A 19022-nucleotide genomic window follows, 5' to 3' on the forward strand; every position below is an offset into this window, starting at 1 on the left:
TATTTCTCTTTCTCTCTCTCGCACACACTCTCTTTTTTCTTTGTCTTAAGATTTACGAGACTTTCGAGGGTTGTAAATGTTTTTTTGATAAATCCACGAAAAAAAAAAAAGAAAAGGGAAAGAGAGGATAAAAAGCGAAACTTTCGACACCCCGATATTTAAATTATACACAGTGAATTTCACCCTATAAATTATCCTTTCCCTAAATGTTCTCTCTTTCTAATGTCTAAATAAGGAGAGATACTTGTAAAGGAGATGCGAATGTATATTCAAATATGTTCAAATTTATTATCAAAGTTTTATGCTTGAGAAAAAAAAGAAAGAGGGAGAAAGATACAAAAAGAGAGAGATAGATGGACAAAGAGAGAGAGACAGGGAGAGAAAGATAGAAAAAGAGAGAGACAGACGGTAAGAGAGAGAAAGAGAGAGAGAGAGAAAGAGAGAAATTAATTTTCGTGCCAATGATTTCGATTAATGTATTTCTTTCATTTTCTCTCTCTCTCCCTCTCTCCCTCTCTCTCTCTCTGTCTCCATCTCTATCTCTATCTATTTCTTTCTTTTTCTCTCTTCTTTGAAATCAATATATTTTCGTGACACCTTGCAACACGACAAAGTAATTATCCCGATATTGTCCGTCACTTCTCGAAGGAGAAATACAGAAGAGATCTCATCGTTGTTACTGTTCTATAGTGATCACGTCGATAATAAAGTTATATAGAATTTCATCTGAATTTCTATTCGTGATTTGCGTGATTATTATCGAAAATGAAACGTGATCAAATAAAATATCATTTCAAATATATATATATATATATATACATAGTTCGATTTTTAATCAGCGATTTTTTAGTTTTTATTTACATCTATGAAATATGGGGAAAAAAAAAGAGAGAGAAAGAAAAAAAGGAAAAAAGAAAATGAAAAAATGTATAAATTTGGCGCGATCGTAGTAGTGTTGGAAAATCTTATGGAGTGAGAGAGTGAGTGGAGGAGACCAGGGAAGGAACTGTGAGATAGAAAAAGAGAGAAAAAAAAACGAGAAAAAGGGAGAGAATTCTTTAGACGGCACGGTTTTCTACAAACGTACCTCATTAAAAATAATGAGACGTAGGAGTGTGTCAAAGCGTAAAGGACAGAGTGATGGATGAAACTGGTCTATAATGCAAGTTACAAAGTCCTTCTAAACATTAAGACGCGATTTTACGTAATCAAGAAATATATCTATTAAATAGGTAATTACGTAAATGGGTAATTACTTTTCGTATATTTTACAAGAAAGAACTATTTTTAATCGAGCGAAATATTATATCAATTATTTGTTTAATTTAAAAATATTATCTATGTGTATCTCAAGATTTGATAAAAAGAAAATTTAACGAGCTCTCAGAGACGAAAGAAATCATTCTTAAATAAAATTTTTCCTTTCGGTCAATTGAAAAGGAATCATTCAAGCAGATTATCTGTTAAAATGAATTCTTGAGTTCGTAATATGATTAACGCTGATCGCAGATACGCGATGAGATTTCAAACAAGAAAAGTACCGATGCAACTGCCTCCGAATTAACTTAATCGAATTTATGCACTATGCACAATGAACATTATCACTCTAATTGTTTCATGCGCAATCTAAAATATCAAATAAACTTACGCTATCGCAAAACAAAAATTACAATTTAATAATGAGAATTATTATTATCGTTAGAGACTCGCAAGTCAGAGAGAAAGAAAGTGAGAGAGAAAAGCTATCAATAACAAATATTTCGTTGAACGTTAAAAATTCTTTTTCCTTTTTCTTTTTTTCTTTTTTCTTTTTTTCTTTTTTTCTTTTTTTTTTTTTTTTTAATATAGAACGGATTTTTTTCCCCCAAAGGAATAAATAAAGTAAAATGAAAATGACGTCTTTATAAAAATCACTCAGGTTTCTTTCGTTTGAAGTTTATTCCCTTTCGGCAGATCGATAAAGCGGATTTGAAGCTAAAACACTTTTGAATAATGCACCAACTACTTTAGCATTTGGTAATCTTAGAAAATAGTGCACGTTCCGCTGCTCTTCATAACAGGGGAAAGAAAAAAAAGAAGAGAGAAAAAAGGAAAAAGAAAAAAAATAAAGAAAACGCATAGCAACCCCGCTCGTTCGGTAGATACTGTCCGAAAGTCTCTCTTTCCGAAGAGATAAGAAATCGAGTCGACAAATATTTCGCGAATATTGGGAACAATTTCGAACGGATATCAACTTCCGACAAATGAATAAAATATTCTCTAGGATCAGTCGTGACGTTCGAACTAACGTATCAGAATCAGTCAGTCCGACTCGAGTAGAAATTCGTTCCTTTTGCGATGCCTTGTGCCATGGCCCTGAAGGGAATAAACCTAAAGGGATTCCCTTGACGAGTAGTCGATGATCACCGTAAATTTAGATTCCAACGATACCTCCGACAACGTATCGTCGTCGTCTTCGTCGTCGTCTTCTCCCTTTTTTCCCCTCTAATCTGCCTGAATATCGAAATCGCAAGGGGAATCACAGGGAATATTTCTATCGACTTCGTAAAAGACTTCCGGGAAGAAACTCAACGATACTCGGCGCTCATGAAAAATGGGATAAAGAAATGCGAACTGCATAACAATGTAGTATTATATGTAATAACACATGCAAGTATAATAAAAATCTATCCTATTTATATATCCTGGATATACCATTTCATATTTACTCTCGTAATTATTTTCTAAATTATAACTTATATTCAAAAAATTTTTCAAATAAAACTTCTCTCACGTTTCAAGAAGAGAAGGAAGGGAAGGGGAATGAAGTTGGCAACGGGATGGACATTTTACAGGGCGATCAGAAATCTTCTCTAAGTGGACGTGCTTTTGAAATCTTCAAGGTGACCTTTATTTTTTCAGAACGAAAATATCCGTTTTTATTCAGGAAGGCGCGTAGCCCATTCCAAGACGAATTCATTGACTATAATACTTTGATCTTTCAAGGTGATTCAAAGTCGAGTAAAAGAACAAAGGTCACCTTGAAATCTCGGAAGCACGTCTACCTGAAGAAGATTTGTTATCGCCATTAGATTACCCTCCACCCTCTCTCATCCCACTCTTCCTAAACAGAATAAATTTTGTTGGAAACATTTTTTTTATATGAACTATAGTTCGAAAAATAATCTCCTGTGAAACTTCGAATGGGATAACAATGTATCTATTTGTATATCTTTGTTAAAGTTAAAAATTCGCTTAATTCAGACACTTTATTTTTAAATTAAATTAAAATAATATTTTATTATAATATTATATATAGGTATGATAAAGCCTTCAATGCTTTCTTCCTTTTTCTTTTCAATTTGAACTTACGTTTCAAAAATGATTATGTCAATTCGAAATAATACATAACCGTTTCCATATCTTGTATCATATAACATTACTGATAAATAGCATATTCCCCGTTATTCTATACTATTACTCGTCATTGTTCGTAACGTAATAAAACCATGAAGAAGTAAAGTACCTATTAGTGACACCGATGATAGATGATATCCCATTCGATGCGTTCCACGGAATAGCATAAGGATATACAAACGAGAATGAATCTATCTGCCTTGATTTATAGCTCGTTTCAAATACTTCGCTTAACCTATTTATCTACGATAAACCTATGATAACGAAAGGTAAAAAATATTTCTAAGATCTGTACCGTAAGGTAACTTTTTTTGTTAAAAAAAAAAAAAAAAAAAAAAAAAAAGAGAATAATAATACAAAACGAAAAAAACAAAGAAGAAAAAAAAATAAAGATCATCTGCATAAATCCTGCTATCTTCATGATGGCTTTTGGGGAACGCATTTCAGTAAAAGTGAAATTTTGTCGGTTGATGGGCAAAATCATCGATAGCAACATGGCTAACGTCAAAATCGAAGGTTTATCCTCGCTAGTCCGTTCGTATGTACATTTGGATCGTTTCCAAAGGGTTTAGCTAGACATATACGAGTATACGATAGCGTCGACCTCGGTCGACATTGGCATTACCATTGCCATGGACACTGAACTCGGAATCTGGTAATAATTTATACGTTGGATTATAGAACACACCTATGGATGATAGGGGAAAGGATAGGAACGGGTACTGGCAACAATAACAAGTATCATGTATAGGTATTGCAGAAATTGGCATTGCGTCAAGTATTGCGTAAAAGAGTTTAAGCTTACGATCGATAATTCGTCCGTCCCACGTCTGTACTTTTATATTGTACATAGGTACATATCAACAAAATGAAAAAAAAAAAAAAAAAAAAATAAAAATAAAAAAAAATAAAAAAAATAAAAAAAAAATGAAAAGACATGTCCGAAATGTTTCGTCTTTTACTACTTCCATGCATTCAAACTTTTTTCTCTGCTTTTTTTTTTTCAATTTATCTTGAAAATTGATATTTGAAAAACGAACGAATATTATTCTTTTTTTTTTAATTTCTTGTTTTTTCTTTTTTCTTTTTTTTTTTTTTTTTTTTTTTTTTTTTTTTTTTTCAAAAGAAATATCCGGTTTTAATTTCGAACTGGCAACGAACAAAGTTGAACAGCACGATTAATAACTTGCGTCTGTTACAATCAACAATGGAAAAGGTCGACTTGGATATGGATCAGACATTTGATTTAAGTGCGGTCTCGGAGAACTAAAGTACCTACGTATGTACCTACCTGCAAAAACTTCAACTGTGAGTGAGAGATCAGCCAAGCGTGTTTACGGGCGTGCTTACAAGGGAAACAGTCTGACGCGTATCAGACATTTACGCAGAGCATTAGATTAAGCGAGACTTATCTAAATACATATAAGTGTATATACGCGCGCGTGTGTATGTGTGTGTGTATGTGTATATATATATATATATATACATAGGTGCGCATACATTTCTTTCACTTAGATATGCTTTACCATTAGTTAGCATTAAAGAAACAAAAAGTTATGGTAGAATTATCTTCATTAATTAATGCATTTTGTGTTATCGTATAAGTAATCATAATATTTCAAACTTCTGTTTATTTCAATAAGATTTATTCGTTTGATAATTAAATTTTCAAATTAATATCCACATTGAAATATATATAAAAAAAAATTCAAAACAATCGCATTGCCATGATCGATTATTAAATACGATGAGAATGATTGACTTGTTGAAATTAATTCTACGAAAAGCTTCAGACCAGTAACAATAACGTTGAATATACAGAAAATGATAGGCGAGATATGATAGCACCAGATAGAAACAATAGACAGTAACTGAAACTATGATCAATAATGATCATTCGATTGCAATAGGATGTTGAACGAGAAAATGGAAATTCACGACAATAACAAAACCATTGTTAAAACTGATTTAAAGTAATAAAATTTTATTTAAAATACATTTTTTTTTTAGGAGAGAAAGGGATTTGAGTTGCTAAGTTAACAAAGACGAACATTAACTAATTTGACTGATACATACATACATACATACATACATACATACATACATACATACATACATACATACATACGAACTTGTACTGTCATTACAATGTTACTCTCTCTTTCTGCATTGGTCTTTGTCTTTATTTCTATTTGTCTATCTATCTGTCCGTCTGTCTCTCTCTCTCTCTTTCTCTCTCTCTCTCTCTCCCTCTCTCTCTTTCTCTCTGTTGTACGGTCACGTAATAATTCAGGAACACTGTTATTGGTGCAGTACCATAAATTTGAATTATCCTCCCCCTTCGCATATTAATAATTTCCTACGATGGTCGAGGCAATAGCAATACGGACCATCTTCGACACAACGTCGTACCTTAAGGCAACGTAAATAAGACAAAGACTCTTAATAATGCTACAACACAATGAATTATTACTGATAGGTATTCTCTCTTTCTCTCTCTCTCTCTCTCTCTATTTCTCTATTTCTCTCTTTCTCTATTTCTCTCTCTCTCTTTCTCTCTCTCTCTTTCGTCGAGATTTCACGTTAAAGTAGAAACCCAGACAGACGTAAGTTAGAACAATGTTACATGAAATAATCTCGAGGCTTAAATTCTTAACACAATAAATATTCGATAATAAATATTCGATCTTTCATAAATAAAAATGATTATATTTTAATTATTAAATGACAGTAATATTTCACTCGGAATAATGTAATTTATGTGAATTAGAAAAATTGTTTTCAAAGGAGATATCTGTGGGTAATATAATTTGGAATGATGTTACAGGAACGACTTGTTGAGGAATGAAAAATTGTTAAGAGTCGAAGGGTGATAAAGGTGAAAGTACGAGCGAAAGGGAAAGAGATAGGGATAGAGAGAGAGAGAGAGAGAGAGAGAGAGAGAGAGAGAAATACAGATAGAGAAAGAGAGAGAGAGAGAGAGAAACTAGATCGATTCTCGTCGAGCGATTCCAAGATCGTAGATTCCACGTTCCATGGCCAAGACGAGGGACAGGGCTACATTACTCTCCAACTGGATAACTCCGACCACATCCTTGCAGACCATACCTCACACTAATGAGATGCTTCGTTGATTCTACAAGCTGACTCCGCACGTACAAACATACCGGAGGCCTCTATTTCAACGAAAGTGCAAGCTGCCGTGTTTACGTAACCATGTATGATGGAAATTCAAGCTACGAAACCTCGTTAAATCTGGAATAAGTGCATATCTCTTCGGTTCCTCTCTCATCGCATGTATCACCCCTATTCATTCTTGAATATTCTAATTGCAACGGCCAATCTATTTACTTAATGAACATCAACGACGCGCGAGTCGAAACTTTGATCCTATACTTTCGCGTGTTTGCTTTACTATACAAAGTAATTACGATAGTTACCGTTACCGAAAACTATTGAAAGGATTTTAAGATATAAATTAATATTGATAATATTTTCACGTTAGTACGAATTGATCGTTTACAATCGACTTTTTTGATTATTAAAGATCGTATAAATTATTGTACGAATTTATATTGTAATATAATTATTACTAACTATTAGCAAGTAATATAATTATTAATAAGTAATAAATTAATTATTAATTTGTAATATAATTATTACTAACTTAGTAGCAATTAATTTGTACGAAATAAAGCTGAAAAGAAACATAGAACTTTCTCGGTAAATTCAGGACCAAAAGGGTCCCATGAAAAATTACTTTTTTCATCTAATGCAAAGAGGTCCAATATTTATTTGTTAATAAGAAACAAAGAAACGACTGAAGTATTATCGCTAACGGTAGGGTAAACGCAAAGGAAAGTGTCACATTTATTTTCTCTGCTATCGCGGCAGAGATTGTACGATGAATACACACGTGTCCCGTCTTCTAATAAATTACCATGGCTTCCGAGATATGCTTAAACCGAGTGTTAAATGGTACAAGTTGAATTATACTCAGCGTAATTAAATGACGATGAAAGATCAGTTCCATGACCATACTCGCAAAGAAAACGAAAAAACATTGTCAGATAGAAGATATAATTAAAAACACGTTTATGAATTTCATCAATGAAAGTCATTAAAAAAAAGGAAAATCACTCTTACATCGGCAATAAAACAAAGATTTGTTTAATATTATAAATTCATCTTAGATACTTAAAATCAATGATTTATAAAAAATAAAATATTAAAAGTATAATGTGATAAATAGAGACGTATTCAATTAACTCATAAAAATCATTTTCTAATATTTTAATGACTAATCGTAGAGATCGATAAGTATCTATAAGATTATTAACAACTATGATCAATAAGTCGACGAAAATAAGAATCGAAGAGAAATGATCGGAACGGCTTTAAAACCGGAAAAGATCGACAATAGTAATGAAAGGATAAAGCATGGCCAAAGTTGCAAGCGACGTGTGACGTTTAGAACGAGACGGAAACGACGACGAGACTCTAAATTTATAGATCCCTCGAGCCTCTTACGTTTCTTGGCCACGCAAGTTTTAGCAAACGACTTACCGATCAGAGTGGAAAAGTAGAAATTGTCGTATCGTAAGAAAACACACGAAATATTTTCATGAATACGTATATTTTCGCGATGCGAGAAATCTTTTAGAAAAATCGATCTCCTAAATCAATTTAAAAATTCGATCGAACTTGTCGATTTCAATATCATAGATCAGATAGATTTTTAAAAGCAACATTTCTCTTCGATGGCCAATTTGACGATGTCAAAGAATTTCAAAGACCGACGAAAATATCGATCCAAAACTTTGGCCAACGAATATGATGATATTTTCGAAAAAGACTACCAACTAAAATACAGAGATTACATTTTTAATTTTCATAGGCTGTTCCCAACTTTCACGGCCTACTAGGGAACCATAAAAAATGTTTCCTGTGTCTAATACAGAGAGATTCATTTCGCATTCATTGCAAAAATTAAAATGATAATGGTTACTTCTGGAACTATCGTCACTAGGATGCAATTATAATGGACGAATCGCAGAATCTCAACTCGGGATGTTATCTCGGGGGATACTAGAAAAAAAATTTTTGCTCATACTTATTCATTAATTTTACACATTAATTTTTAACTTATATAATTATTAACTTATATATATATATATATCAAGTATGAATTACATTTTTAAAACTATGTCCACTAGCTTTCTCGTAACCCATATCGATCGTAGTAAAATTCCGTAAAGATCAATAAGACGTGCAAAAGGACTTTCTTTCAAGAAAGGATAAGGACCGTAGTAATGGCACTAATAATCTCGAATTCTCACGAGTCGAATTCTCTACAAGGACGAACACCTTTATCATTACAAGTCCCTCTTCTTAAGGAGGAAGATAGGAACACTGTCCTCCCTCATAGTTTCAAAGTAACTTGAATTTTCCCTTGCCGCACATTGTCGAGATATTTCAACAACCTCTTTAGATGTGTGAAGGGTTAACGAGGTCGTTCGGGTCGATCTCAATCGCTCAAGGCTACCAATATCGAATACCGCAACTCGCTCATATGCTTCTCATTCGAATAACAATACCGGGAAGTAAGTCAAATTGATGATATCACAATAACCGAAGAATAAAACCCGATCTCTTTCTCTCTCTCTCTCTCTATCTGATTATTTCAAAATATTAGAAAATCGATTTTTGAAAAAAGTAAAAATTTTGTTATTCCTTTCTTTTTTATTTTGTGATCGATAACCAACGTTCGAATGTTTATTACCGGACGGAATTTAAAGCCGAAAAAGGAAAAGAAAACAAAAAATATAAAAAAAAAAAAAAGAATAAAAATATCATCGACCTTCGATACTTCCTATATTTTCAATTTCAATTTTTCGAAACGAACGATTTTATACGAGAAAAATCCTTTTCTATTTGATTCCATTAATATTCGTAATATTATTATTCCGTTAGATTATTTTCTCAATTTCCATTTACAAATACCAGGCAAAAAGTAATTATTAAACGATTTTTGACATTACTTACGAACGATTCTTAGGTCGATATATTTTGCGCGTATGGTACATTGATTTTTGTCACAATGTTCTGTATTCATTAATAGCGGAAGAATAACACTTCTGTAGGTAACGACTGATTTATGCCCGTTGCTTTGTGCATTTTGTGGAGAACTACGTGACCGAATGCGGATGCCGAACGAATAATGGTTGATAGAATTTATTTGTTCCGATGTACTCTCGCGCGTCAGAACATTCAAATGATACCCAACACCGCAAATCTGTCGGTCGTCCGGTAATTTAAATTAAAAATTAAGTATTTTATTGGATAATATCGTGAATCAATTCGTAATGAATAATCGTCAGATATAAACGTTTTCGGATAGATACATTTTTTCATAGTAACAATCAAATCAATATAATTTTCAAAAATAATGATTATATTTTAATCGTTAAATATATTAAGAATATTTTATACGTTACAATTCTTTGATTATACCGTAATTACGCAAAAAGCTTTAAATTGTTTTATATATGTAAAATTGTACATCGTATATGTAGATATATATATATATATATATATATATATATATATATATATGCTACATATACGTAAATATATACTCGATTAATTAATGCGTATCACTAGTCCCGATGTATTAATCGAGAACTTCATCAATTTCATCTCTCTTTTTCTGGACGGAAACATATATTCGTTTCTCACCCCCGCCCCTTCTCGCCCGAACAAGTAACGTTACTCGGAACGATCGACAATCGTCGACAAATTGAAATACCGCCCGCGTTGAGATTTCGGAGTAACCTCCGAAATAACATCCCTACAACCTTTCTACTCGCTATTGTATAGTACGATATTGTCAGAGAGGCGAGCAAACGAACGGTTATCACCTTCTACCAATCGACGATCTCGTTGTGGACGCCAAAAGAACGAACGAAAAAAAAGAAAAAAAAAAAGGAAAAATGAAAAAGGAGAAAAAGAAAAAAGGAAAAAATGGAAAAGAAGAAAAAAGAACTGAACAGAAAAGCAGAGAAAAAACTTCGACGTGAAAAGTGTGCGTAAAGAACGCATTTATTCGATGCAACGCGCATACAACGTACGTGTACAACATTGAAAAAAGAAAGATGGAAAGAGAGATAGAAAGAAAGAGTGACAGACAGATAGACAGACAGACAGAGAGACAGAGACAGAAAAAGAGAGATACATATAGGTCGTAAAATAAAACATGAAAGATCATTTTTTCTTCTAGAAAGAAAATTGAAGATAAAACAATATAAAAAAACACACACACACACACGATAAAATAATATAATATGAAGTAATTTAAATTCAAAAAGATTTACGAGGAACAGAACGAAAATTAAAGATAAAAACGATGAAAAAAAGGAAAGAAAGAAAAAAAAATAGAATAGAATAGAATAGAATAGAATAGAATAGAATAGAATAAAATAAAATAAAATGAAATGAAATAAAATAATATAGAATAAAATAAGATAAATTTAAAAAGACTTACGGATTTCGAAGAAGAACGAAATTCGTCATTGATTCCTTTGTAAATGTCAGTGCTGAACGTAAAATCTTTCGTAGTTTGTCGAATCAATGGATAATGATCCTCCGTTTCGCCATTATCATCGCTGTCGTCTGTGTTATCGTGGTTCCTCTCGGTAGCTTTTATTCTTATAGCGTATTCCCGCGCATAATGTCTCACTGCCATCACTCTCGATAAAGGTAACACCAAAAGTTCGATTCTCGAAGCTTTTTCCCGAATTAAACGTGTAATTGCGCATGCGTTAACAACGCGAAACGTTACGGTATAAAATCGAATAACATTTGGATCATTTCGAGCTATTCCCAAATTAAGAACATAGTCGGATCACAAATCGGTTTCGATTTAACGTATCGATCCTTAAACACGATTTCCTACGAGAATTATTATGAAATTAAAATATTGTTTTCCTTTTTTTACCTCTCCCACTTCACTTCGATTACGAAAAACGTCGTTTTTTGTATACAAATTAATTTCATCGAAAACGCGTTTCTTACTCTTCGTATTGCTAATGTCACACTATTACCGTAGTAAATAAATTTGTTTACATCACTTAGCGATAAATCGATTTACGTAATCGTTATTACTATAATTTGATACATATACACGTTACACACACACATACATACATACATATATAAATATATATGTGTGTGTATCATATAAAATTAAGATAAGATTTGTACATAGTTAGATATATAAGTAGGTATATGGTTCTTATTCGAATGTTTCATAAAAATACATTTGATAAATAAGATATTTATAGTCTCTTTTACTTTTTCTATCGTACAATTTCATATGAACTTGATTGTCCGTAGATATAATATTATGCGTATACATAGTTATGCGTATACATAGTTTAAAATGTTCTTTCCTATGTGTACCACTGATGATATTAAATGCATTCAAAACATCAAAGACCTAAATTAAATGTTGAGCAAAAACGACTCGACACGAAACGTGTTAATAAAATTGCTCAATCCTTTCTAAAATGACATTTCAAAACTCTCACTCTCTCTCTCTTTCTCTCTCTCTCTTTCTCTCTCTCTTTCTCTCTTTCTCTCTCTCTCTCTTTCTCTCTCTCTCTCCCTCTCTCTCTCTTTCTCTCTCTCTCTCTCTCTATCTATCTACCTATCTATCTATCTATCTCATATATATCATATGTTAGCTATAGATCGTATATACAAAGACATAAAATTACGAATTATACTAATTATTCGCATTCAAACTAAAAAAGATCTATTTGAAAATACAAACTTCCATTGCGTTCGAATCCTCTAGAATCTATCCGCAAAAACTGATTGAACGAGATGCTAATCGACATCGCTGGAATACTCCAGAAATTCGATCTAATGCATAACAAACGGATGGATATCTATTCTAACGGATAGATATTGTCAAGATCGATCATGCGTTTACGAAAGGTATGGCATCGATGAAATACAAAAATATTTTCGTTTATATCGAAGGCATAAACTAAACAACTATTGATCTTTCAAAACTATAAATAAATAAGTTTTTCTCGATATTAAAATCGACCCCGTTAAACATGAATTTGTAAAAAAAAGAAATGTAAAGTCGATACGGTAAGGTAGAAGAAAGTGAGATTATATTTATAATTAGTAGCAGTTGATTACTCCAAGTTGATTACTACTACTAGTTCAAGTAGTATCTTTGAATAATTATCAGACTTAATAAGACAACACCTGGGACATTAAAGTGAACCTACTTTAGCTACGTATGTACATACATACATACATACATACATACATACATACATACATACATACATACATACATACATACATACATACATACATACATACATACATACATACATACATACATACATACATACATACATACATACATACATACATACATACATACATCATACATCATACATACCTACATGTGCATGCATGCATACATACATCCATATGTACGAACGTAACTTCTATTCTCACTGGCTTAATTATGGCCAGAAGATGAGCATTTAATTAGCTCCAAAAGAGATACACGCAGACACAAGCAACTCAGTCAAACACACGAATATAAATTATGGCTTCGAGTTTTACTGAGAAAGTGGGGGGGGGAAGAAAGAAAAGAAAAGAGATTGGCCTAGATATCGATTTAAATAAATTATAATTCCCGGATAGGAGCTTAGAAATGAGGTCGAATTCGGTACACAGCTCTCTCGGTTATACGGTATTATACGTGCCGTGTGAGGTAAGAGAGACCTCGACTAAATTCATCAGTAGCAACATCCATCAGCAATGCCATCAGCAATGCCATCAGCAATGCCATCAGCAATGCCTTCAGCAAAAGCATCAGCAACACCCGGTAAGCAAATTCTATAGAAAGAAGAAAGTATTCAATTCAAACGAACGCTTCACGCTAATTACCATCTCACCGCGAATATGACGCTGATTTTATCCTTTCTATAGATACGTTTGCTATAACCTAATTGTTTAAATATCTTTCAAATTCCGCAACTAAATAATTTATCGTATACTAAGTCCTTGGAAATATTTTTTTTATAATAAAAAAAATAAAATAAATACGGTTATAAAGAAGATCGAAATAAATTGATAAATCGGGCACAGATTGTTGATACAGTTTAATTATCTACGGACACTGCGTATACGTATCTCGATCTCATTACTACTGTAGACGTTTTAAATTTTATTGTCTGTGTAAATCTATCCACGCTACTACAATGGCAGTTGTTATTCAATCATTCTTTCATTCTTATGAGAGAAAAATAAATGTCCTTGTATAAAAAAAATATGTCTTGTATAAAATGAACCCACACAATAAAATGCGACAAAGATATTCTAATTATTCATTAATTTTTAATTGTTACTGGGACTTAGAAAGAAATTAATTTTTTATTGTTCTTTCTTTCAATTAAATGGAAATAAAAATGTTTCATTTACATATATATATATATATATATATATATATATATATAGATATATATAGCTAAATTACAATCATATAATAACTAATATAATATATATAATATTTATTAATATAATATATATATTATTGTAATAATAATATTTATTAAAAATAAATATATACTTGCAATCGATTAAATCGATACATTTTGATTTCAAATAAACATTTTCCAATTTATTTTATATGCATTTTCTCAAAAGTATTACTTACGACACACAAAGAATAAGGGCCCTAGTATAAGGCTAATAGCATATTTCTTTTTAAGTAATTAATTTGAAAAAAAAAATTGTAAAAATTAAAAACGAAAAAAAAAGTATCAAATATTATCTTGATCTTCCCGTATAATTTGTTACGGACTTTAAACATTAAACAAACGGTTAAAACACAATTATGATGCATTTTGATTCTAACAATTTCGATAGGCTGACACGTTTCGATTCACTCTCGAAACTCTCTTATTCAAGAGAGAGGGAGGGAGAGAGAGAGAGAGAATTGCAAGAGGTATAAAGATAACGACGCTCGTTATTTTCGACAATATCGACTACGACACAATGACAACGATGACGACGATGAACGATCAAGAAATAGATTAGGTTTGTGTCTACTATATAAGTAAATATTGAAAATAGAGACATCGAATGAATCTCGTGATGCAGTGAAAGCAAAGATCTTTCGCCGAGACTCTGACACAATAGTTTCTATACGCGTTTATATAGCTTCAGTCTACATTCTACGACTATAGTTTCTGCAACGAGACATGTCTTTAAAATTGAGAAACAGAGACAGACAGACAGATAGGTAGATAGATAGAGAATGAGAGAGAGAGAGAGAGAGAGAGAGAGAGAGAGAGAGAGAGAAAGAGAGAGAGAAGACTATCTTCGGATACCACATTGTTATAACAACGTATCTAAATTATATTTTTCGAATTTCATACGTATCATAAATTTTATTATACTTTGACGATATAATATTTTTAACGTCGTGAGACAAACATGAATACGTAAAAGAAGAAATTTTAATTAAAAGAAAAATTGTACGACGACGATATCATTTGAAAAATTTCATCAATGAAAGACTTTTTTTTATACTTATAAAATCATTGAAATCAATCTACGTTCTACGATTACTGTTTCTGCAACGAAATAAATCTTTAAAATTGCGAGAAAAAGAAGAGAGAGAGAGAGAGAAAGAGAGTGAATGAAAAAAAATGTCCTTACACTTTGCCCTATTGCCACCAGTATATATTCTCTCGATAATCAAAATTTTGTAAATGTTAATTAGAAATGATCGATACGTTTAAAAAAAATTTGCACAATTTCATAATAATTTGTCTGGATTAACTGTTTTAGGATATCGCGTTATCATAAAAAAAGTATTTAAATTATGTTTTTCGAATTACATACGTACCATGAAGTTTATTACACTTTCTCGATAAAATGATATATTTAACGTCGTTTTGTGAATTAATGAGAACGTGAGAAAAAAAATTTTAATTAAAAAAATAAATACATGACGGCGATATTCGTTCGTTCGAAAAATTTCATCCATGAGACACTTTTTTTTTATACTTATAAAATCGTTAAAATCGTTAATAACATTTTAAGGACTATTTCGATTAACATTTTTATCAACAATATAACCAATGGCAAAACTTTTAAATTTTATATCATTCTTAACCTATATATGTTCATGATATTAATAAACCATATGAAAATTGTATAAATAGTATGTAAATATGTATTACATATATATTATCCCAGATTATTTTAATTAATATTCCATTATATTAAACTTTCTTAATTTTTATTCACTATCACACAAGTTAATCTTTTTCTTGTTTTTTTTTTTTTTTTTTTTACACTCTATCACGGACCGTTCCCGATTTTTATCCACACGAATAAGGCAATATTTAATCAAATTACTTTCATAATCGTTCTCGCGTATATTAAACAAGTTTTTCGCGAAGGAAAATATGGCATAAAATGTACCGGTGAACGCGTGCGAGTTGTTCGTTTTCCGACTGACGAGTAAAGAGAAAGGATCGTTCTAGCTAGACGACTGGTACATACACGCGGCCCTGACACGCTGCTTGACATCGTCTTATCGGTGTTGTTACCGAGCTCAAATAAATTACGAAGAAATTACACGAAAATCCCCGAATTATATATCTATGTACATATCTTTCTTAAAGGAAATACCTAAGTATATATTTCCCCTCTCTTTTCCCTTCCCTCTCTTAATATCACTAATCACAGCACTTTTCGTACTAACACATACACGTATCTCAACTAAGATTAGTCATACATACATGTGCATGCATGTGTGTGCGCGTTCTCCATCTGGATAACGTAAAACAAAAAATGAAAGATAATTAAAATAATTCATTTAGTCGCATGAAATTGCTTTGTATAGATGATCGAACAACTGTATCATAACATCGGGAGTATAATCATCGAACACAAACACAGTGATTTACTCGATTTCACTCGCTTCAAACGCTTCATTATAATAATTAAATAACACTTTGCAGTAACACTTTATCTCGCAACATCTTCTTACGATCGAACACAATTTAAAATGTTTATTATTGTTACTTTTCAATTACCGATTCTACTTTAAATAAGTAGAAAATCTTAGAATTACGACAATCGTTTTATGACGCCGTAGTTACTTTCTCTTGCCGCGAAAATAACGGATTATTATGATTACTCTGACGTGATTCGTTATTGTTTCGCTTCATGGAAATCATGTGACCGATGTTTGTTGTCTGATGTTTATATTATTTAAAAATTATATGATTATATATATATATATATATATATATATATATATATATATATATATATATTAATCAAATTTTATATGATGTTATTACTGAATATATTATGAAATGATAATTAAATATATCATGTTAATATTAAATATATCAGAAACTATAAATATTATAATGAAATATACCTTTTTATAATTCAAGTATAATTAAAACGTTTATACTACTAGCTTTATTATAACACATTGTGAAATTTTCGTTTCAAAGTTAGTTACACCGCTAGACTACTAGTTGTCGCTGAAAGTCCTAAATCGTGCCTGGCTCTACATTTGACACACAGTTACGTATGAGGTTAAGTGAGAATATTGTTTGTTACATACACGAGGCTCTAGAAACGAATTATAAATATAATATAATCTTAAAAATTTCTTATTTAATTTATTTTTTCAATGTAAAAAATATTCAAAATAAATAAATTAATTTATAAAAATAAAAATCCAGTATACAATTCTGAATTATTATTAAAATGATGAAGCACTTATATTTTATATAATTATTTGTTTGTTATTATAAGAAAAACGATCCAGATGGAAAGAAAGAAAAGCAATGAATAATTTGTATGATGAAGTGAAACATTTTTATAAGAAACAATAATGGCAAATCAATTTACATCTAATCTAGTAACGTTTATTATTAAAGCATATCAGTTACAAACATATTCATTATTATTGAAATACAGTATAAAATCAAAAATATGTTTATTTAATTTATTTACAGTACAAATAATAAGAAAGTATTCTTTTTATACTTATAAATACAATGAATTTTATACAAGAAGTATGTTTAACACATCTGCAAATGTATATACAAACTCCAATCAGTCATTAATTATTGATTTATCAAATATTCTCTCTATCGATAAGTATGAAGCATTAAATATCTCGAGAGAAATCATTAAATATAAAGTATTAACAAGAGAAGAGACAATAAATATGATTACTGTTGCAAATAAAGCTGGTTTATCGGTATCTTCAATTGTCGAAAATCTGCCCATATTAATACAAAACATCAACACCTTGGAAGAAAAGATCAAGTGTATTCAAAAACTTGACAGTGATATCACTGAAATGCTTCCATTGCTAAACATAAGCAGTAAGTATTTAGATGTATTAATGTTTATTGAAGAAGAGAGAAATCAAAATAAAAAAAATAGAATAAATAAAATCAAATATCTTGCAGATAAATTACAGGTAATTATAAAATCGATTCATTAATTTGAATTTAAAAATTTTATATATTTCCTATTTTGATCACTTATTTTATTATTTTTAATAAATTTGTATTTTTCAGTGTAGTGTACATACATTATGTAAATATATTGAAAAACAACCTACAATAATAACAATTTCTATTAGAAGAATAAAAACAATTATAAAAGTATTGAAAGGTAAAAAAAATTATTCAATAGATTATTTGTCATATTTATCATTTCATAATAGAAGTTAAATGTATATTATTTTCATTATTATTACAGAATTTGATTATGAATTAAAGGATATATTAGTCGCTCTTTGGATATTTAATTATAATGCAAGAACTATATACAGAAGGTCATCAATGATGCAAGCAGCAGGAATGCAAAACATAAAACCTTGGATAATTCGAAGTTCTGTATATGAATTACGCAAGTAGGTCCATTAAAATTATATTATTCAACAATTAAATATAATAAAAACTTGTTCCAGATATATCAAAAAATTAAAGAAACAACAAATGTTAAATGATATTTATGGTAGCCACGTAGATTTTTTAGTTAGAAAATTAAATATAACTGAAGATGAAGTTAGATTTTATATTAATAGATCTCCCGATTTACTAGATATATCAGTAAATAAAATGAACGAAGTAATAAATATACTGCAGAAGTATGGATATAATGCTCAAGATATTTTAATGTATCAACGTATTTTCTTACTTAGAACAACATTACTAGAAGAACGTCTTAAAATATTACAACAATTACGGGGAAAACATAGACTGTCATTAGTATATTGTAGCGCAAAGATCTTTGATACTATAATTAAATATACATTTAAACTTAATTCTAAAACAACATCTAATACTGACGATAAATAAATCTAATAAGTAATATGTAAATTTATTATATACGAATACAGAATTGTTAAATGATATGATATAATTTATGTAATAAATTTATATATCTGAAATATTTTTTTATTATATCCTTTATGTTTAAAGTAATGTTAACCAAATGTAAAACTATATATAGCTAAAATATAATTAAAATATATTTGA

The 19022-nt window shown here is 30.5% G+C and overlaps 2 protein-coding genes across 2 annotated transcripts in view; one reads left to right on the forward strand and one right to left on the reverse strand.

The window, feature by feature from the left end:
- The window catches only part of LOC118444761 (venom dipeptidyl peptidase 4), a 274804-nt gene extending 263297 nt beyond the window's left edge, over positions 1-11507 (reverse strand). The window contains exon 1 of the mRNA XM_035873339.2: positions 10940-11507. Within this exon, the coding sequence (XP_035729232.2) occupies positions 10940-11140 (201 nt within the window). The 5' untranslated portion in view covers positions 11141-11507. The remainder of the gene's footprint in view (positions 1-10939) is intronic.
- A 5459-nt stretch (positions 11508-16966) lies between these two features.
- On the forward strand, positions 16967-19015 carry LOC118444767 (transcription termination factor, mitochondrial-like). The gene is made up of 5 exons (XM_085659590.1): positions 16967-17045; positions 17484-17956; positions 18057-18153; positions 18241-18394; positions 18452-19015. The coding sequence occupies exons 2-5, from the start codon at positions 17546-17548 to the stop codon at positions 18840-18842; spliced, it is 1053 nt and encodes a 350-aa protein (XP_085515716.1). The 5' UTR covers positions 16967-17045; positions 17484-17545; the 3' UTR covers positions 18843-19015.
- Positions 19016-19022: the final 7 nt, after the last annotated feature.

This window comes from Vespa mandarinia, chromosome 10 (genome assembly GCF_050613455.1).
Source record: "Vespa mandarinia isolate Hongniang chromosome 10, ASM5061345v1, whole genome shotgun sequence".
Lineage (NCBI taxonomy): Eukaryota > Metazoa > Arthropoda > Insecta > Hymenoptera > Vespidae > Vespa > Vespa mandarinia.